A 25,208-nucleotide genomic window follows, 5' to 3' on the forward strand; every position below is an offset into this window, starting at 1 on the left:
CATGGGTCTCCCAGTCGCGGCCGGCTGCGACACAGCCCGAGCTCGAACCCGGATCTGTAGTGACACCACTAGCACTGCGATGCAGTACCTTAGACCGCTGCTCCACTCGGGATGCTGCATTGGGGAAATTTGAATATTCTTTAACACTCTTGTAATTCTTTGTCACAGCTATGTAAATGGTTAGAATTCCCAAACGTCCCTGAGCCCCCCCTCCCTGGTTATGAAAATAGCCAATTACAAGAGTGAAGCTACCCTATCACAGGCATGCCGAGAATATGAGTTACACCACTGTAGAGGACACAGATAACACACCTCTGTAGAGTCCAGAAACACTTACATGTCTAGGAGTCACCCCGCCAGCATCACTTATCCTCCTTCACAGGTTGTCTCACAGTCACTGGCTGCTGGATTAACTTCTGCTTCTGCTGCCATTGACTCCTCTGCTCTCACAGCCCTGAATTCAATTACATCTAGACTACCTCCACAAGACAACGGCACGAAAGTCCTGAATTGAAATGTCATGGCGCACGTAGAGCTCTCCTTTCGCACAGAACATTCAGATCGACATCAAAAGTGTAGCCAGTGTTATATGCTCCTTTATTGTCTGTTGCCTTGTAGAGAGCTCTGATCAGGGGTGTCAGGGTGCAGATGTTCAAGGCTTCAATGAACACTGTGTCTACCTTACTCATATGGAAGGCACGGATGGAGAGAGGGAGTCAGAGAAGAGGGGGAGACAGAAATGTTTAGAAATTACAATTAAGTGGCTGACATCTCTTTTGGGAAATGAATAATGCATGTTTTATTTGGTAAAGATTTGCATCCAGGAGGAGAGAGTGAGTAGAGAGGTACAGGAGGCTACTGGGGAGAGATATCGACAGAGACATACTCTTTAAAAAAAAAAAAGGGTTCCGCGGCTGTCCCCATGGGAGAACCCTTTTTGGTTCTAGATAGCACCTAAGAGTGCAGAGAGACAGAGACATAGAGAGAGAGTGATAGGAGGAAGAAAGTGAAACAGCGAGAGCACAGTATGGCCATATGGAGAGAGAGAGATGGTAGAGAGTGGGGAGAGAGAGATGAGAGAGTGAGGGAGGGATTGTGCAGTAAAACAGCATCAAGGGCTCTAAATCCCTTTCTCTCATGGGAACCGAGTGTTGGATTGAATTGACTGAGGTTTACGGTTAGAAAGTGGATGCCCTGGAGAACTGATTAGCTTCTCAGTACTGACAATGATTTGATTTGTCTAAGTAGCAGAAGAAGAGGAGCAAGGTTTCTTCTGTTAGTGAACTGATGGCTATGAGGATATAACATCATTTCCTGTCATGCTGGGCGTTATCAGCCACATCACTTCCTCAAGAGAGATCCATCCCCTAGTTGCGTGTGCCCTAGTCCACTATGTGTCCTCCCCTGGGCTCCAGAGAGAGAGAGAGAGACGGTGGCTGTGGCTATGCGGTCGCTACGCTCTTAGCAAAAAGGGTTACAAAAGGGTTCTTTGGCTGTCCCCATAGGAGTACCCTTCCCAAAACTGTTCTACCTGGAACCAAAAAGAGTTCTTCAAAGGGTTCTCCAATGGCGACAGCCGAAGAACCCTTTTAGGTTCTAGATAACACCTTCTTTTCTAAGAATGTATGTGCTAGTGATTCACAACACAAACAGGGAATTATCTTCAAAGACACAGTTTATTTTCACTTGGCTAAGGCCCTTTCATGCTGAGGGGAATCAAATTGTATTCCATTACAAAGCCAAGGATAAATGGATGAATTCCACAGTGACAGTGTTTTATGGGAATACAGGAGGTTAGAAGACAACTAGAAAACCTAAATCCTTGTCGTCATTGAAACGGAGCAAATGTCTGTGATAAATCTGATGCTTCCCAGTTCCCACAGAGAGATGTCAACAGGGCAGAGACAGACAGACAGGTTACAGAGACAGACAGACAGGTTGTAATCTTCAGTAGAGGATCACAAACAAGCATGGTTAGCTCACATTTTGGCTTCACAACCCAATGAGGCTGCAGTTTATGAGTACCACAGGAGTACTTTCTCATTGTGTTGGACAGGAGGACTTTCTCATTGTGTTGGACAGGATTGGACAGGATGACTTTCTCATTGTGTTGGACAGGATTGGACAGGAGGACTTTCTCATTGTGTTGGACAGGATTGGACAGGAGGACTTTCTCATTGTGTTGGACAGGATTGGACAGGAGGACTTTCTCATTGTGTTGGACAGGATTGGACAGGAGGACTTTCTCATTGTGTTGGACAGGATTGGACAGGAGGACTTTCTCATTGTGTTGGACAGGATTGGACAGGAGGACTTTCTCATTGTGTTGGACAGGATTGGACAGGAGGACTTTCTCGTTGTGTTGGACAGGATTGGACAGGAGGACTTTCTCATTGTGTTGGACAGGATTGGACAGGAGGACTTTCTCATTGTGTTGGACAGGAGGACTTTCTCATTGTGTTGGACAGGATTGGACAGGAGGACTTTCTCATTGTGTTAAACAGGATTGGACAGGAGGACTTTCTCATTGTGTTGGACAGGAGGACTTTCTCATTGTGTTGGACAGGATTGGACAGGAGGACTTTCTCATTGTGTTGGACAGGATTGGACAGGAGGACTAGTTCTCTGAAGGAGAGGAGGAATGTGGCTCTTTTTCTAGTCATTCTGGTTCATCATCAGATCAGGAAATGTTAAAATTTATACCAAGAGATTTAATTTGAATAGACTTCCTGATAAGAGATAGATTCAATGCTTAGCTCATGGCAGAGCTTAGAATTCATCTCTCAGATGCCCCGGGAATGAATATCTTCATGTTTTTTCTGCCTCTCTTTCTTCTTTTGAAGTCCTATCACTTAGTTTTCCAGATTCACGTTTTTTCATCGATTGTTCACAGCACAGCATTGTTAATACTGCCATTTTATATATGAATTATGCAATATAAGAGTATAACCAGGATTAAAGGAATATGATCCTCCAGTTCTCACCATGTCTTTTATCAGGTGCATTTAGTGTCTATATCTGAGTGTGGTTTGCTCTCAAACTCCACCTTTCACTTTCAGCTACATCGTCCTAATTCAGACGGTCGACCCTTGAACTCCTGTGTATGTTGTAGCGTCGTGTGTGTGGCTGCGCACATCTGTGTGTGTACATGAGTATTAGTTTAGGTGTACATATTGTGTGTGTGTGTGTGTGTGTGTGTGTGTGTGTGTGTGTGTGTGTGTGTGTGTGTGTGTGTGTGTGTGTGTGTGTGTGTGTGTGTGTGTGTGTGTACATCCGTATATGTGCTTGCGTGTGTGTGTGTGTATGCCTTGAACGTGATCACGGGGTGCAACACGTTAAATAGCAACCGTGCTCCTGCTCCTGCGCCTGCTACCATTTTGGAGGTGAGTGGTCACGGTCGACCGCTCGGCATCATCGGCATGCACAGGCTCACACTCGGGCTCCAGACTGTCCTTCATTCTGTAGAGGAGAGGAGGGCGAGGAGATGGAGGAGGAGAAATGTGATTCGGAAGGCAGGCTCAGGAGCCTCTGGCTAGATCCAGGCGGACAGAGACTTGTCTACATCTGAGGATGAGGTGAAAGACAGAAGTGAAAGCTGAGCGGAGGTCAGAATTATAGACCTTCCTTATAAAGACGTCAGTCGGGAAAGAGAGTGTTGAAAAGGAGAGCGGAGAGGGGATTGAAAAGACGGATAGAGAGAGAGAGAGAGACAGACAGACAGACAGACAGACAGACAGACAGACAGACAGACAGACAGACAGACAGACAGACAGACAGACAGACAGACAGACAGACAGACAGACAGACAGACAGACAGACAGACAGACAGACAGACAGACAGACAGACAGACAGACAGCTGTGCAGTTGTTGCTCTTCCATGAAGTGAGAGCGATTATTATTTCATTAGCTGGCTCCCTCCCTTTTTCTGCCTTGACGTGTGTTTTTGTGTGTGCGTCAGCAGTGACAGCAGTGAGCCTGTTGTGCACTGTGTGCTCACGTTGAGTGACCCGCTCCCTCCGACTGGCCAGGCCCTGGTTGCCTCCTTAATGGCACCCTATTCCCTATATAGTGCAATACTTTTGACCAGGACCCAGGGCACTATAAGGAATAGGGTGCCATTTTGTAAGCAGCACTAATGTTTCTCTTCAGGCACTGCTGCGGGCACCTCATCACAGGGGTCTGATTCTCAGGGAGCCAGTCACTACCCACTGTCATTAGTGATGTCTCCCTGGAGGTAACAGGTTTCTCTCTCTCCTGGAGAGGGGAGGGAGGGTGAGAGGTGGGATGGAGGGAGATAGAGGGAGTGTGTGGTTGAGGTCAGTGGCTGGAGGTAACAGGTTTCTCTCCGGGAGACAGGTGGAAGGAGAGAGGGAGTGTGTGGTTATTATGAAGTCTGTGGCCACAGTGTGCCGTACGTTAATGTCTTATCTCTACATAGCCTCTCCTCTCTGATTTGTAAGTAATTTCGACCCGGGGCTGACGCAGGGCTATCTATGTTTTAGGAGAATATCTCAGAGGATGAAATGGCTGTCCACTCTGACTGTACATTCAGCTTGGGGAAAGAGACACGTAAGGTTACCCCCCCCCCCCCCCCCCCCCCCCCCCGCCTATATGTTGTAACAGTATTATGCCTGTATGAAGCATATCAGGGATGATCAAAGTGTAACCTAGGCTCAACAGTAGAATGTAGTGACTTTCCATTCAGACAGGGTTTAGTGTAGTGACTTTCCATTCAGACAGGGTTTAGTGTAGTGACTTTCCATTCAGACAGGGTTTAGTGTAGTGACTTTCCATTCAGACAGGGTTTAGTGTAGTGACTTTCCATTCAGACAGGGTTTAGTGTAGTGACTTTCCATTCAGACAGGGTTTAGTGTAGTGACTTTCCATTCAGACAGGGTTTAGTGTAGTGAAGGTCTGTGATGCTCCTCTTCCTGCTGCTGTTTCTTATTTCTGTGTGCTTTGATCTCTCTCCTGGTCCAAGAGAATCGGGCCAGAGAGATCTCATGCTCCTCACACACACGTTCTCACTGTAAAACCAGCCCCCTCTCCTCCTCTGTCAGGTTTTTGGGGGGTTGAATCATGCGATAGTAGATATTAGCTCAGGTGCCACAGGGATTTTGTTGTTACCAATTGTAACACCTTACATAGATACATAGACACACACACACTCAGGGAGGGAAAAACACACACATGTGTGTACAAACACACACACACACACACACACACACACACACACACACACACACACACACACACACACACACACACCATCAGCCAGCATCTTGTATTGACATTTTTGTAATTCATGTCATTGCTCTGTTCCATTGTTTGAAGTGCTCTCTCTCTTCCTCTGTTTGCAGACAGTGGTTTTGGAGGCGTGCTCTGAATGCTGTCTCATCACAGCTCCCTCAGTGGAGTCCTTCATTCAAACTTTTGTGAATCTCATATTAAGAAACTTTTTCTTTCTTTCTTTCTCTCTTTTCTTTCCACCCGCCACCTTTTCTTCCCCCCTCTGCTCTGTTCATCCACCTCTGAAGTCGATGCACTGAGAAAGGAAACCCGAACGAAGCCGGTGTCTGTAACTAAATGAAGCTCTCCCAATCTCTTTCTGTGTGTGGTCTGAATGACACTCGCCTTATCTGTAGCCCCGTAGTAACTCTGCTAATTACCCAACTGTGATTACTCCCACTACCCTGCCCGCGCCACATCTCGTGCCACACATAGACCTGTGCCACCTGTATACCCAACTACCCCCCAGACATAGGGGTATCACCGATTAACCAGGTCTCAACTGTCTCTGCTGAGTTGGCTCATGACCCTGTGGTGTTTGGTGGTCCACATGTGATTGTTTTGTGTGTGTGCGTACGTGCGTGCGTAGGAGGTTCCTGTGTGATTTCCCCCTTCAACCTTCTCCCTTTTCTCATCAATGGATTCTGGTTGCAATCAGATACAGTACAGTACTTAGGGAAATGTGTTCCCAATCAGTGCCTCTCCCCATCATTCTCTCTCTCTCTCTCTCTCTCTCTCTCTCTCTCTCTCTCTCTCTCTCTCTCTCTCTCTCTCTGTGTCTCTCTCTCTCTGTGTCTCTCTCTCGCTGTCTCTCTCTCTCTCTCTCTCTCTCTCTCTCTCTCTCTCTCTCTCTCTCTATCCACTTATTCCTCCTCTTCTGTGCTGCCAGCCAGTGCATATTCAGAATGGAAATATACCGTACTATAAACACCAGTCTGCTATTTTCAGCTTTTATTTTGTGTGGGGCAAAATGTACAAGCAGTCTTGTGTGCTGTGTGTATATCTGATGTGTTGTGTGTAATGGAGGGCTTGACCTCTAAGCCTTTAGTAACCTGTAGGGTATGACTCAGTCACAGTGCTGTGGGGGCGGTGACCTTGGACTGACCTTATTGTGTTTCATCTCTCTCTCTCTGTCTCTTTCTCTCTCAATCTCTCTCTCTCTCTCGCTTTCTGTCTCTCTGTCTCTCTGCTGTGTCTCTCTGTGTCTCTCTTTCTGTGTCTCTCTCTCTGTGTGTGCCTTTCTGTCTCTCTCTCTCTCTCTCTGTCTCTCTCTGTGTGTCTCTCTCTCTGTGTCTCTCTCTCTGTGTCTCTCTCTCTCTCTGCGTCTCTCTTTCTGTGTCTCTCTCTCTGTGTCTCTCTCTCTGTGTCTCTCTCTCTCTGCGTCTCTCTTTCTGTCTCTCTCTCTCTGTGTCTCTCTTTCTGTCTCTCTCTCTCTCTGTGTCTCTCTTTCTGTGTCTCTCTTTCTGTCTCTCTCTCTGTGTCTCTCTCTCTCTGCATCTCTCTTTCTGTCTCTCTCTCTCTGTGTCTCTCTTTCTGTCTCTCTCTCTCTCTGTGTCTCTCTCTCTCTGCGTCTCTCTCTCTCTCTCTCTCTCTCTCTCTCTCTCTCTCTCTCTCTCTCTCTCTCTGCGTCTCTCTTTCTGTCTCTCTCTCTTTCTGTCTCTCTTTCTCTCTCTCTCTCTGTGTCTCTATTTCCTCTCTCTCTCTCTCTCTCTCTCTCTCTCTCTCTCTCTCTCTCTCTCTCTCTCTCTCTCTCTCTCTCTGTGTCTCTCTCTCTGCGTCTCTCTTTCTGTCTCTCTCTCTTTCTGTCTCTCTCTCTCTCTCTCTCTCTCTCAATTCAATTCAATTCAATTCAAGGGGCTTTATTGGCATGGGAAACATGTGTTAACATTGCCAAAGCAAGTGAGGTAGATATTATACAAAAGTGAAATAAACAATACAAATTAACAGTAAACATTACACATACAGAAGTTTCAAAACAATAAAGACATTACAAATGTTATATTATATATATACAGTGTTGTAACAATGTACAAATGGTTAAAGCACACAAGTTAAAATAAATAAGCATAAATATGGGTTGTATTTACAATGGTGTTTGTTCTTCACTGGTTGCCCTTTTCTTGTGGCAACAGGTCACAAATCTTGCTGCTGTGATGGCACACTGTGGAATTTCTCCCAGTAGATATGGGAGTTTATCAAAATTGGATTTGTTTTCAAATTCTTTGTGGATCTGTGTAATCTGAGGGAAATATGTCTCTCTAATATGGTCATACATTGGGCAGGAGGTTAGGAAGTGCAGCTCAGTTTCCACCTCATTTTGTGGGCAGTGTGCACATAGCCTGTCTTCTCTTGAGAGCCATGTCTGCCTACGGCGGCCTTTCTCAATAGCAAGGCTATGCTCACTGAGTCTGTACATAGTCAAAGCTTTCCTTAAGTTTGGGTCAGTCACAGTGGTCAGGTATTCTGCCACTGTGTACTCTCTGTTTAAGGCCAAATAGCATTCTAGTTTGCTCTGTTTTTTTGTTAATTCTTTCCAATGTGTCAAGTAATTATCTTTTTGTTTTCTCATGATTTGGTTGGGTCTAATTGTGCTGTTGTCCTGGGGCTCTGTGGGGTGTGTTTGTGTTTGTGAACAGAGCCCTAGGACCAGCTTGCTTAGGGAACTCTTCTCCAGGTTCATCTCTCTGTAGGTGATGGCTTTGTTATGGAAGGTTTGGGAATCGCTTCCTTTTAGGTGGTTGTAGAATTTAACGGCTCTTTTCTGGATTTTGATAATTAGTGGGTATCGGCCTAATTCTGCTCTGCATGCATTATTTGGTGTTCTACGTTGTACACGGAGGATATTTTTGCAGAATTCTGCATGCAGAGTCTCAATTTGGTGTTTGTCCCATTTTGTGAAATCTTGGTTGGTGAGTGGACCCCAGACCTCACAACCATAAAGGGCAATGGGCTCTATGACTGATTCAAGTATTTTTAGCCAGATCCTAATTGGTATGTTGAAATTTATGTTCCTTTTGATGGCATAGAAGGCCCTTCTTGCCTTGTCTCTCAGATCGTTCACTCTCTCTCTCTCTCTCTCTCTCTCTCTCTCTCTCTCTCTCTCTCTCTCTCTCTCTCTCTCTCTCTCTCTCTCTGCGTCTCTCTCACTCTCTCTCTTTCTCTCTCTCACTCTCTGCGTCTCTCTCTCTCTCTCTCTCTCTCTCTCTCTCTCTCTCTCTCTCTCTCTCTCTCTCTCTCTCTCTCTGTGTGTCTCTCTCTCTCTCTCTCTCTGTGTGTCTCTCTCTCTCTCTCTCTCTCTCTCTCTCTCTCTCTGTGTCTCTCTCTGTGTCTCTCTCTCTCTCTCTCTCTCTCTCTCTCTCTCTGTGTCTCTCTCACCCTGGCCCGGCAGTACAAACAGGTTGAGCAGTACATGTCATTCCACAAGCTGCCGGCTGATATGAGGCAGAGGATCCATGACTACTACGAGCATCGCTACCAAGGCAAGATGTTTGACGAGGAGAGCATCCTGGGAGAACTCAACGAGCCACTCAGAGAGGTGGGAGAGGGCTGAGGGCTGTGTGTGGGTGTTAAAATAGAATACTTATTAATCTCAAAGGGAAATTGTTGTGTGGGTCGTGGATTTAAAGTGTGATGAATTCTTCTCTGAGCACTTTCTGTCTCTCTGAGGGTCTGTAACTAAAGCATCCATCTTCCTCTATGTGTGTGTGTGTTCCTGTTTGCAGGAAATCATTAACTTTAATTGTCGAAAGCTGGTGGCTTCCATGCCACTGTTTGCCAACGCGGACCCCAACTTTGTGACCTCCATGCTGACCAAGCTGCGCTTCGAGGTGTTCCAGCCCGGAGACTACATCATCAGAGAGGGCACCATCGGCAAGAAGATGTACTTCATCCAGCACGGAGTGGTCAGCGTTCTCACCAAGGGCAACAAGGAAACCAAGCTCTTAGACGGATCCTACTTCGGGGGTAAGAGAAATAGTGTACCAGGGCAGAAGAAAGGTCACACACATACATTATGCTGCAGAGCTTAAACCTCTTCAGCTTTAATATTCATAATGGTGGCCTGGAAAAACACAACAGCACAAATTAGCTTCTTAAGAGGTCAGCCTAGGTCTGCTTTCAGGCACGCTGCACAACTGCATGAGTGTAAATGTAATTTCTGCTCTGTTCTTGTCTCTCACGAGCTGGCCCTGATAACAGGGTTGTCTAAAGCACTACTCATTATTCTGCCTGTCATTCTGCAGGGTATGATGCCTGTTGATTTTATGTTTTATGTGAGGCTGGTTACTCTTCCAATTATCAATATGATCATTGCATAATTGCATAAACATGCCAAATGACAAAGAAGAACATAGTTGACATATACAGGGGTTGGAACCGAAATTATGTTCCAATCGTTTCATTCTGAACAGAACCACCATTTTTTTTGTTCAGTTCCGACCAGAACAATAAAGTTCAGAACTGGTTGGAACTCCAGAAAAGTAAATTTTTTTATTATTCCTTTCTTAAATTGTTTTACCTGTGAAATCAACAGTTGTTTACTTTTAGCTCATTAAATTATTTCACCAATAATTGCGGATAGAGCAGACAAGCTAGTTGTTTACATGCGTGATGGACAGACAAGTGTAGCCTATAGCGCAAGATGCAACTGACATTTTGCGCGTGGGGGAAAGAGCGAGAGGGTGGAGGAGGAGGCTTGAAGCGCTGGGCATCTTGTTATGACATGCATTATCTGAATTAGGTCCACAGAATTATACCTATGTAGGAGTGGCTTCTATGGAGGAACTTTTAATGTCCTTTGAGCTAGCTAGCTAACAAGCTTGTGTGTGCAGAATGGCACCAAAATTAAAAACACGTCTTACATTTTTGTAGTTAATAAATCCAATGCGATAACTAGGCCTATAGTATCCTTAACTACTAGCATTGAAAAAGTCAGTGGTGTAAAGTACCTCATTAAAAATAATTGTAAGTTTTACTTAAGGAGTTTTTTTGGGTATCTGTACTTTACTATTTATATTTTTGACAACTTTTACTTTTATTTCACTACATTCCTAAAGAAAATTATGCCCTTTTTACTCCATACATTTTCCCTGACACTCAAAAGTACTTGTTACATTTTGAATGCTTAGCAGGACAGGAAAATGGTCCAATTCACCAACATATCAAGAGAACATCCCTGGACATCATTTACTTGAGTCTATTAAAGTATCTTTACTTTTACTCAAGTATGACAATCGGGCACTTTTTCCACCACTGGAAAAAGTGAATCCATTCTTCTCTCACTAAACAAATGGGCGGCAGGTAGCATAGCGGTTAAGAGCGTTGAGTAACTAACCAGTATCTAAAAGGTTGCTGGTCAGATTCCCCGAGCCAACTAGGTGAAAAATCTGTCAAAGTGCCCTTGAGCAAGGCACTTAACCCTAATTGCTCCTGTAAGTCGCTCTGGATAAGAGCATCTTCTAAATGACAAAACGGTCAACTGTAAAACTGTAATAAATATCTCTCCCTATCTTCTGAATCCCTCTTGTAACATCAGTACAGTACTATGCTTCTGAGGGGGGAGGGGCTGGTAGCACACATACTGGCAAATATTTTCAGCTTGCAGGCAGACACTCAAATACGTTTCTGAGTTACAGAGTGAGGGATTTGCATAGGAACTTTGTTGATTTTTTTTCATGGGACTAGAAATAAATGCCTGGATCCTAAAATACCATTATTAACCGGCTCCAACCCCTGATATACAGTGTACGGTATATGACAAAATACTTGTTAAAAGGTAAATAAGGCTAAAATGCTTTCAGGCTTTTCAGTCCTGCATTTCCAAGGTATTATAGAACAATCACGTGCTAGTTGTTCTTTCCCCCAACAGGGTCAGACAGCTCTTCTCATGGTGTCGGGGAGTGTATGACACGTGTATGACTTCGCTCTAGCCAGTCCTCTTACCAAATACCAATTCATTTGGACAGTGACAGTGACAGTGTATCATTGAGAAGACACTGTTTAAGTAATGAGAAACCGCAGTGAAGCATTTAACAGCACATGACCTGCCTGCTGAAGTTGAATTACGCTGCTCCCTGCTCTGGACCGTCTCCGTGCCCTCTCCCTGGGGGGCGCCGCAAATAATAGAAAGATGGGAAGCAATCTATCTCTGCCTGTGTGTGTGTGTGTGTGTGTGTGTGTGTGTGTGTGTGTGTGTGTGTGTGTGTGTGTGTGTGTGTGTGTGTGTGTGTGTGTGTGTGTGTGTGTGTGTGTGTGTGTGTGTGTGTGTGTGTGTGTGTGTGTGGTGTGTGTGTGTGCACGCCAAGATGAATCAACATTTCCGCCTGCCTGGTGTCTCCCTGGGTGAGGGAGGAGTGAAGCATCATCTTTCTTTGTTGTTGTTTTCCCTCTATTTAAACATGTATTTTGACTTACACATGAATTGCATGGATCAACACAAAGCACCACTGCCACTGCAAATGCACCGTTTTTGGAACGGAACTGGTTGCCTCGCATTAAATATTTAAGCCCTCGATCTGCAATTATTTCTCCCAAACGCGTTAGATGCACTGGGCTTTGCAGGTTTTGATTCCATTATCCGGCAGCTATTCCTAGCATCCAGGGCCAGACTGGCTGCTCCAGGGGGAGGCAAGGCCAACCAACCCAAGCCCACCATGCAGCCAGAGGGAGTTTGTTACCAAACATGAGTTAGTCATTCATGAAATGAATTGATGTAAGAGGAGCACCAGGGATATGTCACATCTCTCTCTCTCTCTCTCTCTCTCTCTCTCTCTCTCTCTCTCTATCTATCTCCCTCTCTCTCTCTCTCTCTCTCCCTCTCTCTCTCTCTTTCTTTCTCTATCTATCTCCATCTATCTCCCTCTCTCTCCTTCTCTCCCTCTCTCTCCTTCTCTCCCTCTCTCTCCTTCTCTCTCTCTCCTTCTCTCTCCCTCTCTCTCTTTCTCTCTCCCTCTCTCTCTCTCGCTCTCTCTCTCTCAGCCCTACCAAACAGGAAGTGAGAGAAAGTGAGCATTTCCAAGAAACAAACACCAAGGGTCAGAGGGGGGTGGACACTCTGAATGTGTGCATTTTCTGTATTGATGACTATACTATAGATGTATGTGTGTAAGCTCATTAATGTCCTGTACAGTACATGCTGGTCATCAGTAACAGTATGCATTATTCACATTAATATATGCTCAGTAGTCTGCTCCTGTTAACTAACTGTAGGATCAGCTTTCTCTGGAAAGCCTAATATGGGCATTGTGTGTGGCATGTTGTGGATTCGAGTGCTGGGCAGAAATATAACAATCCAGGGGAGGTGGACATATAATGTGACTGCAGTATTCAAGCCAAAGGACACATGGAGCATAGCCAGGCCCACTCACTAGTCTCTCCTCTGGGCTCACACACACACACACACACACACACACACACACACACACACACACACACACACACACACACACACACACACACACACAACACACAACACAACACAACACACACACACACAGCATCTAGAAGACCCCCTCCCTCCCCAGACTGGGCATGTTACTGTGTTAGTATAGGTCATCCTTGTGTAATTACTGTGTGACTGGTTGAACTGCAGCTCTCCTGAATAGTGCAGTTACATCAGTAGAGTGACCCGTGGCTGGAGATGTCCATCAGACCCTGGTGCTTATCAAGAGGCAGCTTTGATCACTTTTCCTTCAAGTGAGCTGTTGAGGGAGGGGGCAGGGGCGGGGGTGGTGGAGGAGGAAAGAATCAACTGTACCGACTGAAATCTCTCGTGTCATCTTGTGCCTGGACTGAGCTCAGGTTAGTCCTCTCTGAGCCAGCTCCTCTTAATCTCTAGGCCCTTAAAGTCCAGGCTGGAAAGAAGAGCTTTCTGGTACCCAGGCTTCTGCTCTGAGCCCTGTCTCTGCCTATGTCTCTATTCCTGTCTCAGTCCCTTTCCCTGTCTCAGTCCGTGTCTCTGTCCTTGTCTCAGTGCCTGTCTCTGCCTCTGTCCCCATTCCTGTCTCTGTCCCTGTCTCTGAGCCCTGTCTCTGCCTATGTCTCTATTCCTGTCTCAGTCCGTGTCTCTGTCCCTGTCCTTGTCTCAGTGCCTGTCTCTGCCTCTGTCCCCATTCCTGTCCCTGTCTCAGTCCGTGTCTCTGTCCCTGTCCTTGTCTCAGTCCCTGTCTCAGTCTGTGTCTCTGTCCCTGTCCTTGTCTCAGTCCATGTCTCTGTCCCTGTCTCTGCCTATGTCTCTATTCCTGTCTCAGTCCCTGTCTCTGTCCCTGTCCTTGTCTCAGTCCCTGTCTTTGTCCCTGTCTCTGCCTATGTCTCTATTCCTGTCTCAGTCCCTGTCTCTGTCCCCGTCTTTGCCTATGTCTCTATTCCTGTCTCAGTCCCTGTCTCTGTCCCTGTCCTTGTCTCAGTCCCTGTCTCTGTCCCTGTCTCTATTCCTCAGTCCCTGTCTCTGCCTCTGTCCCCATTCCTGTCTCTGTCTCTGTCCCTGTCACAGTCCGTGTCTCTGTCCTTGTCTCAGTCCCTGTCTCTGTCCCTGGCTCAGTCCGTGTCTCTGTCCCTGACCCTGTCCTTGTCTCTGTGGAGAAGCAGACTGTAGAGCTGCCAAATGGCTGCCCTGACTGAGTGAGTCATTGAAGAGGGTTGGCAGTGGAGTCGCAGGTAATCCTCTCGCCCCCTTAACCCATTTTAACACAGCCTCACCACTCCTCCTAGAGAAGGTGGAACGGGGAAGGGAAAAGAGTCAGGGACTGAGTGAATCTATTCTGTAAGACTGTATTATAGTCACTGAGCTACACGTTTAACCGTTGTATTAAGCTAGTAGTTCCCCCATGCAGCATCAAACAGATCTAACAGCAACAGTGTATAAGTAAATTACTGCTGTTAGCATTGGAGGAAGAAGGAGAGGCGATGAGAAGTGACATGACACCAGCTATGGTGATGGCTAAACCATACACTCCCCGACCCCTCTCATCATAGGCCAGTGTGTATTTGCCTATGCTAATGCTGGGAGGGAGCAAGCGAGCGCGGTGTGTCATGGGGAATCAGGCTGCCCGGTGCAGATGTTTCAAAGGTTAGAGAGTGTCCTCTCAGAGGGCCTGTGGGCTGCCAGGGGCGATGGAGATGGGAGCTGACAGCAGAGAACCAGAGTCCAGGTGAGGCTCCCCAGACCAGGCCGGAGGACACTGATACCTCACCATGGGAGACCCAGCTAATACACACACACATAAATGAACACACACATACACACAGACACACACACAGACACAGACACACACAGAGTCTTCCCAAGACCAACCCCCATCATTTCCCAGTCATTTCCCAAACCCTTCCAATGTGAGCCAGCCAGTTATGTGTGTTGTGTATACAAGGTCATACTGTACTGTACAACAGCAAATCAAATTAAGAGAGTCAGTGCAAAAAAGGAAGATACAAAACATAATAAAGGGGTCAATGTAAATAGTCTGGGTAGCTATTTGATAAACTGTTCAGCAGTCTTATGGCTTGGGGGTAGAAGCTGTTCAGGACCGCTTGCCGTACGGTAGCAGAGAGAACAGTCTATGACTTGGGTGGCTGGATTTTTAGGGCCTTCCTCTGCCTGGTATAGAGGTCCTGGATGGCAGGAAGCTTGGTCCCAGTGATGTACTGGGCCGTACGCACTACCCTCTGTAGCACCTTGTGGTTGGATGCCAAGCAGTTGCCAGCGGTGATGCTGCCAGTCAAGATGCTCTCAATGGTGCTGCTGTATAACATTTTGAGGATCTAAGGGCCCATGCCAAATATTTTCAGTTTCCTTAGGGGGAAGAGATGTTGTCGTACCCTCTTCACGGCTGTGTTGGTGTGTTTGGACCATGATAGGTCCTTAGTGATGTGGACACCGAGGAACTTGAAGCTCTTGAACCGCACCACTACAGCCCCGTCGATGCAGTCCACAATATGTTCCTTTGTTTTGCCCACATTGAGGGAAAGGTTGTTGTCCTGGCACCACACTGCCAGGTCTCTGACCTCCTCCCTATAGTCTCATCGTCGTCGGTGATCAGGCCCACCGCCGTCGTGTCGTCGGCAAACTTAATGACGGTGTTAGAGCCGTACGCAGCATCCTTCCTGTTTCTCCCATTTCACATCCCATTTGAATTGGAGCAGTTCCATTTACACTCCAAGCACACAGTGTAGTAGACAGTTGTCACTGTATGTGTTTCACTCCAATTATGAAATCAATTTTCTTCCTTGAAGAGCAGCAGGAGCAGCTAAGACAGACGAGAGAAAGAAACACGCCACTACATCATATACACAGACCTGGATAAAGTAAGCCTGTTCAGTGATTTCATGCAGGATTTTTGTACTATTGCGTCAGACTGTAAAAGTGAGTCAGCATAGAGATTAAACCATTCATACATAATTTGACTGTTAATGGTGTACTAGCAAGAGGAGTTTGTGCTTGAGCAGGGTAGAACAGAGGTCACAGTGCCTTTAGATGCACCATCGAATAAATGTTAGTTTCATAGCCGACGTAGGCTGCGAGCAAAATCAATTAGTCAATTACAATTAGTGCTTCGGGACTTTCACAGTACAGCAGAGCAGCAATGTTTAAACACAGAAAGAACCACATGAGGATGTTTCCTTTTAAAGTCAATAGCTTTTTTTAGCAATAACACCTATGGATAGGGAGCGACAAATTTCCTCAAATAAACTCAGGAAAAAAGAAACATCCTCTCACTGTCAACTGCGTTTATTTTCAGCAAACTTAACATGTGAAAATATTTGTATAAACATAACAAGATTCAACAACTGAGACATAAACTGAACAAGTTGCACAGACATGTGACTAACAAAAATGTAATAATGTGTCCCTGAACAAAGGGGGGGTCAAAATCAAAAGTAACAGTCAGTATCTGGTGTGGCCACCAGCTGCATTAAGTACTGCAGTGCATCTCCTCCTCATGGACTGCACCAGATTTGCCAGTTCTTGCTGTGAGATGTTACCCCACTCTTCCACCAAGGCACCTACAAGTTCCCGGACATTTCTGGGGGAATGGCCCTAGCCCTCACCTTCCGATCCAACAGGTCCCAGACGTGCTCAATGGGATTGAGATCCGGGCTCTTCGCTGGCCATGGCAGAACACTGACATTCCTGTCTTGCAGGATATCACGCACAGAACGAACAGTATGGCTGGTGGCATTGTCATGCTGGAGGGTCATGTCAGGATGAGCCTGCAGGAAGGGTACCACATGAGGGAGGAGAATGTCTTCCCTGTAACGCACAGCGTTGAGATTGCCTGCAATGACAACAAGCTCAGTCCGATGATGCTGTGACACACCGCCCCAGACCATGACGGACCCTCCACCTCCAAATTGATCCCGATCCAGAGTACAGGCCTCGGTGTAACGTTCATTCCTTCGACGATAAACGCAAATCCGACCATCACCCCTGGTGAGACAAAACCACGACTCGTCAGTGAAGAGCACTTTTTGCCAGTCCTGTCTGGTCCAGCGACGGTGGGTTTGTGCCCATAGGCAACCTTGTTGCCAGTGATGTCTGGTGAGGACCTGCCTTACAACAGGCCTACAAGCCCTCAGTCCAGCCTTTCTCAGCCTATTGCGGACAGTCTGAGCACTGATGGAGGGATTGTGCGTTCCTGCTGTAACTAGGGCAGTTGTTGTTGCCATCCTGTACCTGTCCCGCAGGTGTGATGTTCGGATGTACCGATCCTGTGTAGGTGTTGTTACACGTGGTCTGCCACTGCGAGGACGAACAGCTGTCCATCCTGTCTTCCTGTAGAACTGTCTTAGGCGTCTCACAGTACGGACATTGCAATTTATTTCCCTGGCCACATCTGCAGTCCTCATGCCTCCTTGCAGCATGCCTAAGGCACATTCACGCAGATGAGCAGGGACCCTGGGCATCTTTCTTTTGGTGTTTTTCAGAGTCAGTAGAAAGGCCTCTTTAGTGTCCTAAGTTTTCATAGCTGTGACCTCAATTGCCTACCGTCTGTAAGCTGTTAGTGTCTTAATGACCGTTCCACAGGTGCATGTTCATTAATTGTTTATGGTTCATTGAACAAGCATGGGAAACAGTGTTTAAACCCTTTACAATGAAGATCTGTGAAGTTATTTGGATTTTTACGAATTATCGTTGAAAGACAGGATCCTGAAAAAGGGACGTTTCTTTTTTTGCTGAGTTTATGACCAGGCGTCCATGTATAATGACTCATCTTTAGTTCTGATATGGGTCAGAGGAACTCAGTGTTCCTCTGTCAGGGTCGCAGGGTTTGTCCCTCCATTTATCCCAGGTTCTCCAGGATTGAGTGTTAATCTCTCATTGTTTAGCGTTGAGCTCTAGCTGCTACTCATTGCTCCATGCTGGGTCTTCTACAGTCAGAGTTCAGATACCAGTGCTAAGAGTCTGGGCTTTACATCCTCTTCTCTTAAGACAGGCAGATAAGGCTGGAAGAAAGGCTCTGCAGCTCAGTGTCTCATCTCAGCAGTGCTGGTTTCAGCCAGAAAGCCACGAGGCAAAAGGATTTAATACAGCCAGGCAGGGCAGGACGCTCCTCTCCAGAGGGGATTACTGGGAGCAGAGCAGGCCTGCAGAAAACGGACCCCCAACACAGGCCCGAGCCAGAGCTGACCTGGGAGCACACACAAACACACAAATGGGGTTACCCAGCAGCGCAGACACACACAACTCCCTCTCTCACACACACACACACAGGATGAGCTGCACATGTTGTTTTTCATTAGGGCAGACATGGTCAGGGACAAGGAGGCTTTGCCTGGCTGGGTATCTGGCTGCACTAGAGAGAAGGCAGAAGCCCTCATCCTCTCTAACCCGCCATGCACTGTGCAATACACAGAGAGGCAGTATGAGAGGGGAAAGGAGAGGGGAGAGCGAGAGAGAAAAACAGATTAGTGAGAAGTGAGATTCAAAGTGATATGATGGAAGAGGGATTCCTAGTAAATGTTACATAGGGAGCAGTAGAAAGGCAGTTAATTTTGCAGCAACTGAGAATTGAATAGAAGAGTTGGAAAAGGCTTTTTCTGAGAAAGACTAAGTGTTATCGTGGGATTGGGACTGAGAGTTGGAGAGTAGATGAAAGTGAGAGTCGGAGAGTGGCCCACAAGTGGGATGTGTGTGATTGTGACAGAAAAGCACATGGCACGCATACTGTAAATTCACACACACTCACACACAAACAACACACACACACCCGCGGCAGGCATACGGCATAGGGGTGCTGTTGATACCAGAGCTCCACAGCACGGCTGACTGTTAAATGGAACATTATTCTCCTGATCTGGCATGACAGAGGAGGTCTAGCAGACCTCTAAGCTTTCAAAATGGCATTTAGTGCTTCAGCTGTGGATTACAGAAAATTCTCATTTGTAATGCTAAAAAGGAGAGGGGAAAAAACTGTTCAGCACAGGGGTAGGCATCCCTGGTCCTGGAGTGCCGCAGGCACTTCATGTTTTTGACCTGGAAGACCAGGTGTGTTGAATTTAGGCAATCACTGAACTGATCAAGTAGCTTAGTTGGTCTGGTGTGGTGCCTAGTTGGAACCTAATCCTGCAGTACCTGTGGCACTCCAGGAACACGGTTGCCTACCCCTGGTTCAGCGGTTCACGTTTTTGTTCCCCATTTTCGTCATCATAAACGGTAAGTGGGACAATAGTGATATTTATCTATTTTTCACAGCAGCGTGTGTCATCCCTTCAGGTCTAGTTTACACATGAGAGAATTCAGTCGGGGTGATACATGTCATAGGAAACATTAGGTCTTAATACTTCTGTCAGCCTTCACAAAGATTTCCCTGACATTTGATAAGAAGTGGACCAACGTTGGCATAACATCAGCCCTACTCGACAACAGGATCTCTACCTTGACCATAGTGAACATGTCACCATGACGTCATAGTGTGTCGACTTTCCTCTCTTCCTGTGTCCTGTGCAGAGATCTGTCTGTTGACGCGGGGTAGAAGAACAGCCAGCGTCAGAGCAGACACCTACTGCCGTCTGTACTCTCTGTCTGTGGACAACTTCAACGAGGTCCTGGAAGAGTACCCCATGATGAGACGGGCCTTCGAGACTGTGGCTCTGGACCGGCTGGACCGCATAGGTAAGAGACTACATAGTACAACATGACTTTCAACTCCATATGTATCACTGTAATTGAGCTGATTGTTACAGCCAATCATCCGCCTCTCCACTGTCAAGTATTGTGAAGTATGAATGTATTCAAAGACGTGTTACAGTCCCCAGGTAACACTCTGTACTAGATTGCCACTGGTTAAAATCCCGGATGGAACAAATGAAACGTGATGTTGTAGTAAATGGATATGGATTGGCTGAGTAAATTACAAAGTGGAGTCAGCTGCCGGTCACTGTACTGTACATGGAGGTGTCTGTCTGAGAATCAAACACAGATGTGCCAAAGCTGAGGAATCCTCTGGAGGGGAGCTGTTTCCAGCTAAGTGAGCAGCCAGCGAAGAGGAGAGGAGGCCATGCAGTCAGTGTTTGTGTATGTTAGTTACCTGCTCAGGGCCAGTTGGACCAGTAGGCAAGGCAAACAGATGTGTCATATTAGCTCAGATGTCTCCACCCCTCCCACGCTGGCCTCCACACATCTGGCACCGTGGGCCCTGGCTGCCAGGGAGGAGGGACGGATGGGCACCACAGAGAGAGGAGAGGAGACAACTCTCTCTATTCTACAGGATATTGTTTTATCATCTCATGTGATAATCTCTCCAGGCAGGGACAGTGATGTAAGTTAAAGAGAGGAAAACCCCATGGTGGTGGTGAAGAACTCACTATATATAGCTCACCTAGTTGTCCTAGTGAAAAGTATAAGTGTATTTAGTTTGGTTAGTTATATACAATTTACATAACAGACAGTGACAGATAAAATGTCCGGTGCTAACAGTAAGAGAATGGATCATCTCACATCTGTTGTATTGGCCCTGAAGAACAGGGGAGGTAGGTGTTTGGAATACAGTAGTTAAGTACATAAAATACTGGTTATTTTCATACTAGCACCACTTCAGTGACGTGTACAGCGTGTGCACTGATATGACACTTCATTCAGTTCTCAGCCAGCCCAGACAAATAGAAGATTCACAATAAACGTCAGCACGCCTCGATCATAACTGAACTATCTCTGCGTTCTTCATTACGGCCCTGGGTATGTCTCTAATGAAATGTTGAACAATGGCTGCAGGCAAGGGGCTCTTTCTTTGGTGAAAATGGCTGCTTTGAAGCGATGAGGGAAAGCCTCCTCCTCCTGCCTCCAATATCAACCTCTCCTGGTCCTGATGCCTGATGCCTTTGTGTCTGCATGTTGTAAATAGATGGTGTTCACCTTTCCCCAGCCCTCCTGCATAATGAAGTCATTCACACAGCGATGCCCTACTAATTAATTACTGTCTTAATGGACCCTGTGCAATCGGATCAGAGCTGGGCCTGCTACGGCGGCGTGCGAGCGGCGTCGGGGTCAGGGCGGACCGAGAGACAGCCCCCAGCACTGCTCCCCCTAATCGCAAGCCTCTCATATCTGAAATGGAGAGAGATTGATCTGGGCCTAATTGCATTGACAGTAGCGAGCTGAGCGTGCGGGTACTGTACGATTTCAATCCCACCACATAGCACCAGCCTTTCAGGATTAGTGCTTTAGAACAAACGGTGAATTAACCCTGTCACTGCTGGCATGCCCACCCAAGACGGATAGGGCCAGAGTTGAGTTCAACTTTTTGTTACTTAGCTTGTCTTGTCATAGAGAGCTATTTCAGGCCATCCCCATCCTGTCTCTGTAATCTGGTGAGTGGCTGACCCCTGACCCCTCCACCACTGGCCATGGAGCTCTGGCCATCCAATGACAGCAGAGGAGCACTGCCCTACACTGTGAAATCACTGACGTTAGTGTGAACACTGACCAGCCCCTCATTCTTTCCATATCAGTCAGCCATGTCCCCATTCAGAGCCGTGTTTCATCTGCATTCACTTTGCCTCTTATCTACAGCTCCACAGTAAGAGCTAGTCAAACAAACACACACACACAGCCTGCTGGAACTATCATGCTTCCTCTGTGTTATTCCCCTTGGTAGGCTACGTCCCCGTCCCCCCTCTCTCTCTCTCTCTCCCTCTCTCCTCCAAGTTTCAGCCAGGGTTTCTCTTTTCAAGCTCTGTTCTTGTGCTCGGTGCTGTTAGGGAGAAGTGCTTCAGAATGCAGCGACCGTGTGACATAGGAATCAAAGAGGAGTCTGGGAGTAGGCTGATCACAGCCATTCTGACGCCCTTTAATAGTCAATGTGCAGCCTAGGGGCTAAAACTCAGTAAGACTCAGCGGCCTTTGTTGGCAAATGTGTTGCTTGTTCACAGGATCAGAGGTGATTATGATGTAGCTGGTTATTGTGCAGTAGGGCCAGGCAGTGTGTGGCTAACTGTATAGTGAAAAAACTATCTCTAAATCAGATGCAATTCCAAAGTGTTTAACTAACTAACTGGACGATCCAGCTAATTGTACTGTTTCTGTGTGGTCTGTCTGTCTGTCTGTCTGTCTGTCTGTCTGTCTGTCTGTCTGTCTGTCTGTCTGTGTCTGTCTGTCTGTCTGTCTGTCTGTCTGTCTGTCTGTCTGTCTGTCTGTCTGTCTGTCTGTCTGTCTGTCTGTCTGTCTGTCTGTCTGTCTGTCTGTCTGTCTGTCTGTCTGTCTGTCTCACAGGGAAGAAGAACTCCCTCCTGCAGCACAAGGTGCAGCATGACCTGAGCTCCGGCGTTCTCAACTACCAGGAGAACGAGATCATCCAGCAGATTGTGCAGCATGACAGAGACATGGCCACCTGCGCCCACCTACTCCAGAACATTCCTCCACCTCAGCCCCCGTCTTCGGGGCACACCCCCGTCATCTGGGCTCCCCTCATCCAGGCACCCCTGCAGGCTGCTGCCGCCACCACCTCTGTTGCCATCGCCTTGACGCACCACCCCCACCTCCCACACCTCCCCGCCGCGCTCTTCCGCCCGCCGGTCACGGTCCTGGGCTCCAGGAACCTCCAGGACCCTCCCCCTGATCGGCTGAAGAAGTTCCACACGTCGGCGCCCACCTCCTCCATGGGGCCTGACTCCCCTTCCAGCACCCCATCTAAACTGCACTGCTCTGGGATGGACACAGCCCTGCTGGCCTCCTTCCGGGCCCACCACACGACTCAGGGGTCAGGGGCAGCCAGCTCCAGTCAGCAGGCGTCCAGCAGCAGTGGAACCCAGCCTGGGCCTACCGGGGCCTCCGCCTTTCCCTTTGGGCCTTTCTCCTCCTCCGGGGGCTCTCCCTCCCACAGCACGGCCCAGAGCACGGCCCAGCTTCACTCACAGCCCCAGACGCAGCAGCCATTCCGCTGCACCACCCCGCCTCTTGCTGCCCTCTTCCAGCAGGGAGCCATGGGGGGAGCCGTGGGGACAGGGATGGGTGGAGCAACAGGGGGAGCTATAGGGGGGGCTACAGGTTGGTCTTCAGGAGGCGCTACCGGAGGTGAAATAGGAGGGGTTGCTGAGGGGGCCACGGGTGGGAAAATAAGAAGGGCCACTGGTTGGGGTAGACGTGGGTCTATAGAAGGATATACTACTGGAGGGCATATAGGAGGAGCCACTGGGGGGTACTCAGGAGGGGCTAGTGGTGGGCACATTAGAGGAACTAGTGGAGGCCATATAGGAGCTGGTGGAGCAATGGGAGGGGCAGCTGGAGGGCATATAGGAGAGGCAATGGGAGGGGCTACAAGTGGAATGACAATTGGAGTTCTGGGTACCTCTAGTTCTGGTTGTAGTATCAGCCCCCAGTCCACTGGTTCATCCAGCAACATGAACCCCTGTCAGCTGCTCCACAGCCAGCTGCCCCCCAAGCCTCCACAGGTGGGCTCCCTGCAGCAGTTTGCAGGCGGGGGTAGGACTCCTTGTGGGTTCTACCACCTCCCCCCTCCAGGCTCCCCATCCTCCTCCTCCACCCAGCAGGCCCCAGAGGGCTCCCCGTCTCCCCTGACCCAGTTCAGCCTGGCAGGCTTACAGTCTGGCCTGGTCCCTCAGCTGTCCCTGGAGAGGTCTGCCCTGGCCTCGTTGGCCCAGTACGGCTCAGGTAACGGCTCGCCCTGCTACACCCCCCTGGGGCCTAGCCCCACGGTCCAAAGCCCAGTCACAGGAAGGACTTTCCACTACAGTGACTCGTCCAGTGCCACGGGGTCCCACAGCTCTCTGCTCATGCCCCAGACCTCCCTCCCCAGCCAGCAGCACGCAGCCGGCAGTGAGTCTCTGCTGGGGCTGGGCAGCTTCTCTGAGGATATGAAACTATTGTCCTGTTCTAACCCCTCCCTGCCCCAGGATGTGGCCCAGGCCATGGGATACTCCTCACTCCCACGCTCCTCACCCCCTCGCACCTCGCCCCCACGCTCCTCCATGGAGCCAGGATACTGCCTCTCCTCGCCCTACTCCTCCCCCATCCTAGTTCCAAAACCCTGTAGCTCGGTGTCAGGGCACATGGCTCCTCCTGTCCCTGCCCAGATGTCTCCAGGACACCTGCAGCACCAGACTCAGTCCCCCGTGGCCTCCCCGGCCCTGCCGCCATGGAAAGGCTCTGCAGCCCACTCTGAACTAGAACCTGTCCGCTCCAAACTAACCTCCAATTTGTGAGGTTTGATCACACCCTCCTGTGCACCATCCCTGGACTAGTACACAAACGATCTTCCTGTATGATGTCATTCTCTTTTAGGCTTCACTGTGTTCTAATCGTTATCATTTCCACCATCTTAATATTACTGTGATTTTAAAAGATGACACTTAACCAGGTAACTTCGAGCTCCCTAGTCTACTGCTCTTTCTTTGTTTTTGTTTTGTCCTCGTCCCTTTTTTATTCATGCGTATATACATAGAAATATATTTAAAATATATGCTAATCAAGGGACAGGAGGGTGTGAACAGAAAATGATATCCATTTAAGAGATGGTCATTTCTTTGTTTCTAACTATGCCAAATTCATATGATGGGGTTTGGTTTGATGGTTAGATGGACAACACAATAGTACTTTTTTGCAGGAACCTATGCACTAATACCTGCATGTATAGATGCTTTTTTGTGTGTTTTAAAAGAACAGAATCAACCTTTTCAGCGGAAAATACATGCTTCAATAAGAGCAGACAGACGTATTTTTTCATCCTATACAGGATCACATATTGTTGATCCTTAATCATCTATTATCGATTATATTACTTATTTATCCACTGTATAGACTTTACGAAACCTTCCGAGGTGGAGAAGAGATTTTAGGAAACCAAAAAGACTTTCCTCTGGGGTGATCAATCTGCCTCCTCTTTGGCCTGTGTGTCGTTGTATTGTCGTAGTATTGGGGGGTGTTGAGTGGGCTACAGGCCCTCCATCCCTGTAGTGAGACAGTATGATGTGTTAGTGATAGGCTTCCTGCAGTGTCCTCAACCCTGTCCTAACAAATTCACTTTGTCTTCCAAGCTCATCATGCCGCAAATGTTTTGGATGGACAAGGACAAGTTGAGCCCTGCAATCTGTGTGCTAGTGGACAGAGTGTGTGCATTTATGTGTGTGTGATAGTGACTGAGTGTGAGTGTGTGTTTGAGTGTGTGTCTGTGTGTTTAAGAGAGAGAGAGAAAGAGAGGGAGAGTAGTCTAATGCAAGGCAAGAGCTTGCCAGACTAACCAAGGGGGGTTTTGCCTTTTCACAAAACTAGGACTACCATCCCAGCTTGTGTGTGGAGTTGTGTACCTCCAGGACCCTTCAATCTCTCAATGCTAGAAACGACTACACTCACTAGTGCTCCAAGAGCCGTCAATCACACATACTTCACAGTCAGATAATGTAGCAAACACACAGGAAATAGACAATTTGGACATAAGCAATTACGTTTATTATTGTAATGATATCAGATACCTGT

At 47.7% G+C, this 25,208-nt stretch overlaps 1 protein-coding gene across 1 annotated transcript in view; it reads left to right on the forward strand.

Moving 5' to 3' along the window:
- The window catches only part of hcn4 (hyperpolarization activated cyclic nucleotide-gated potassium channel 4), an 88,414-nt gene extending 64,476 nt beyond the window's left edge, over window positions 1-23,938 (forward strand). The window contains exons 5-8 of the mRNA XM_038969734.1: window positions 8,679-8,825; window positions 9,013-9,253; window positions 19,230-19,394; window positions 21,990-23,938. Coding sequence (XP_038825662.1) covers window positions 8,679-8,825; window positions 9,013-9,253; window positions 19,230-19,394; window positions 21,990-23,938 — 2,502 coding nt within the window. The remainder of the gene's footprint in view (window positions 1-8,678; window positions 8,826-9,012; window positions 9,254-19,229; window positions 19,395-21,989) is intronic.
- The last annotated feature ends 1,270 nt before the right edge of the window (window positions 23,939-25,208 follow it).

Source organism: Salvelinus namaycush, chromosome 30 (assembly GCF_016432855.1).
Source record: "Salvelinus namaycush isolate Seneca chromosome 30, SaNama_1.0, whole genome shotgun sequence".
NCBI classification, from domain to species: Eukaryota; Metazoa; Chordata; class Actinopteri; order Salmoniformes; family Salmonidae; genus Salvelinus; species Salvelinus namaycush.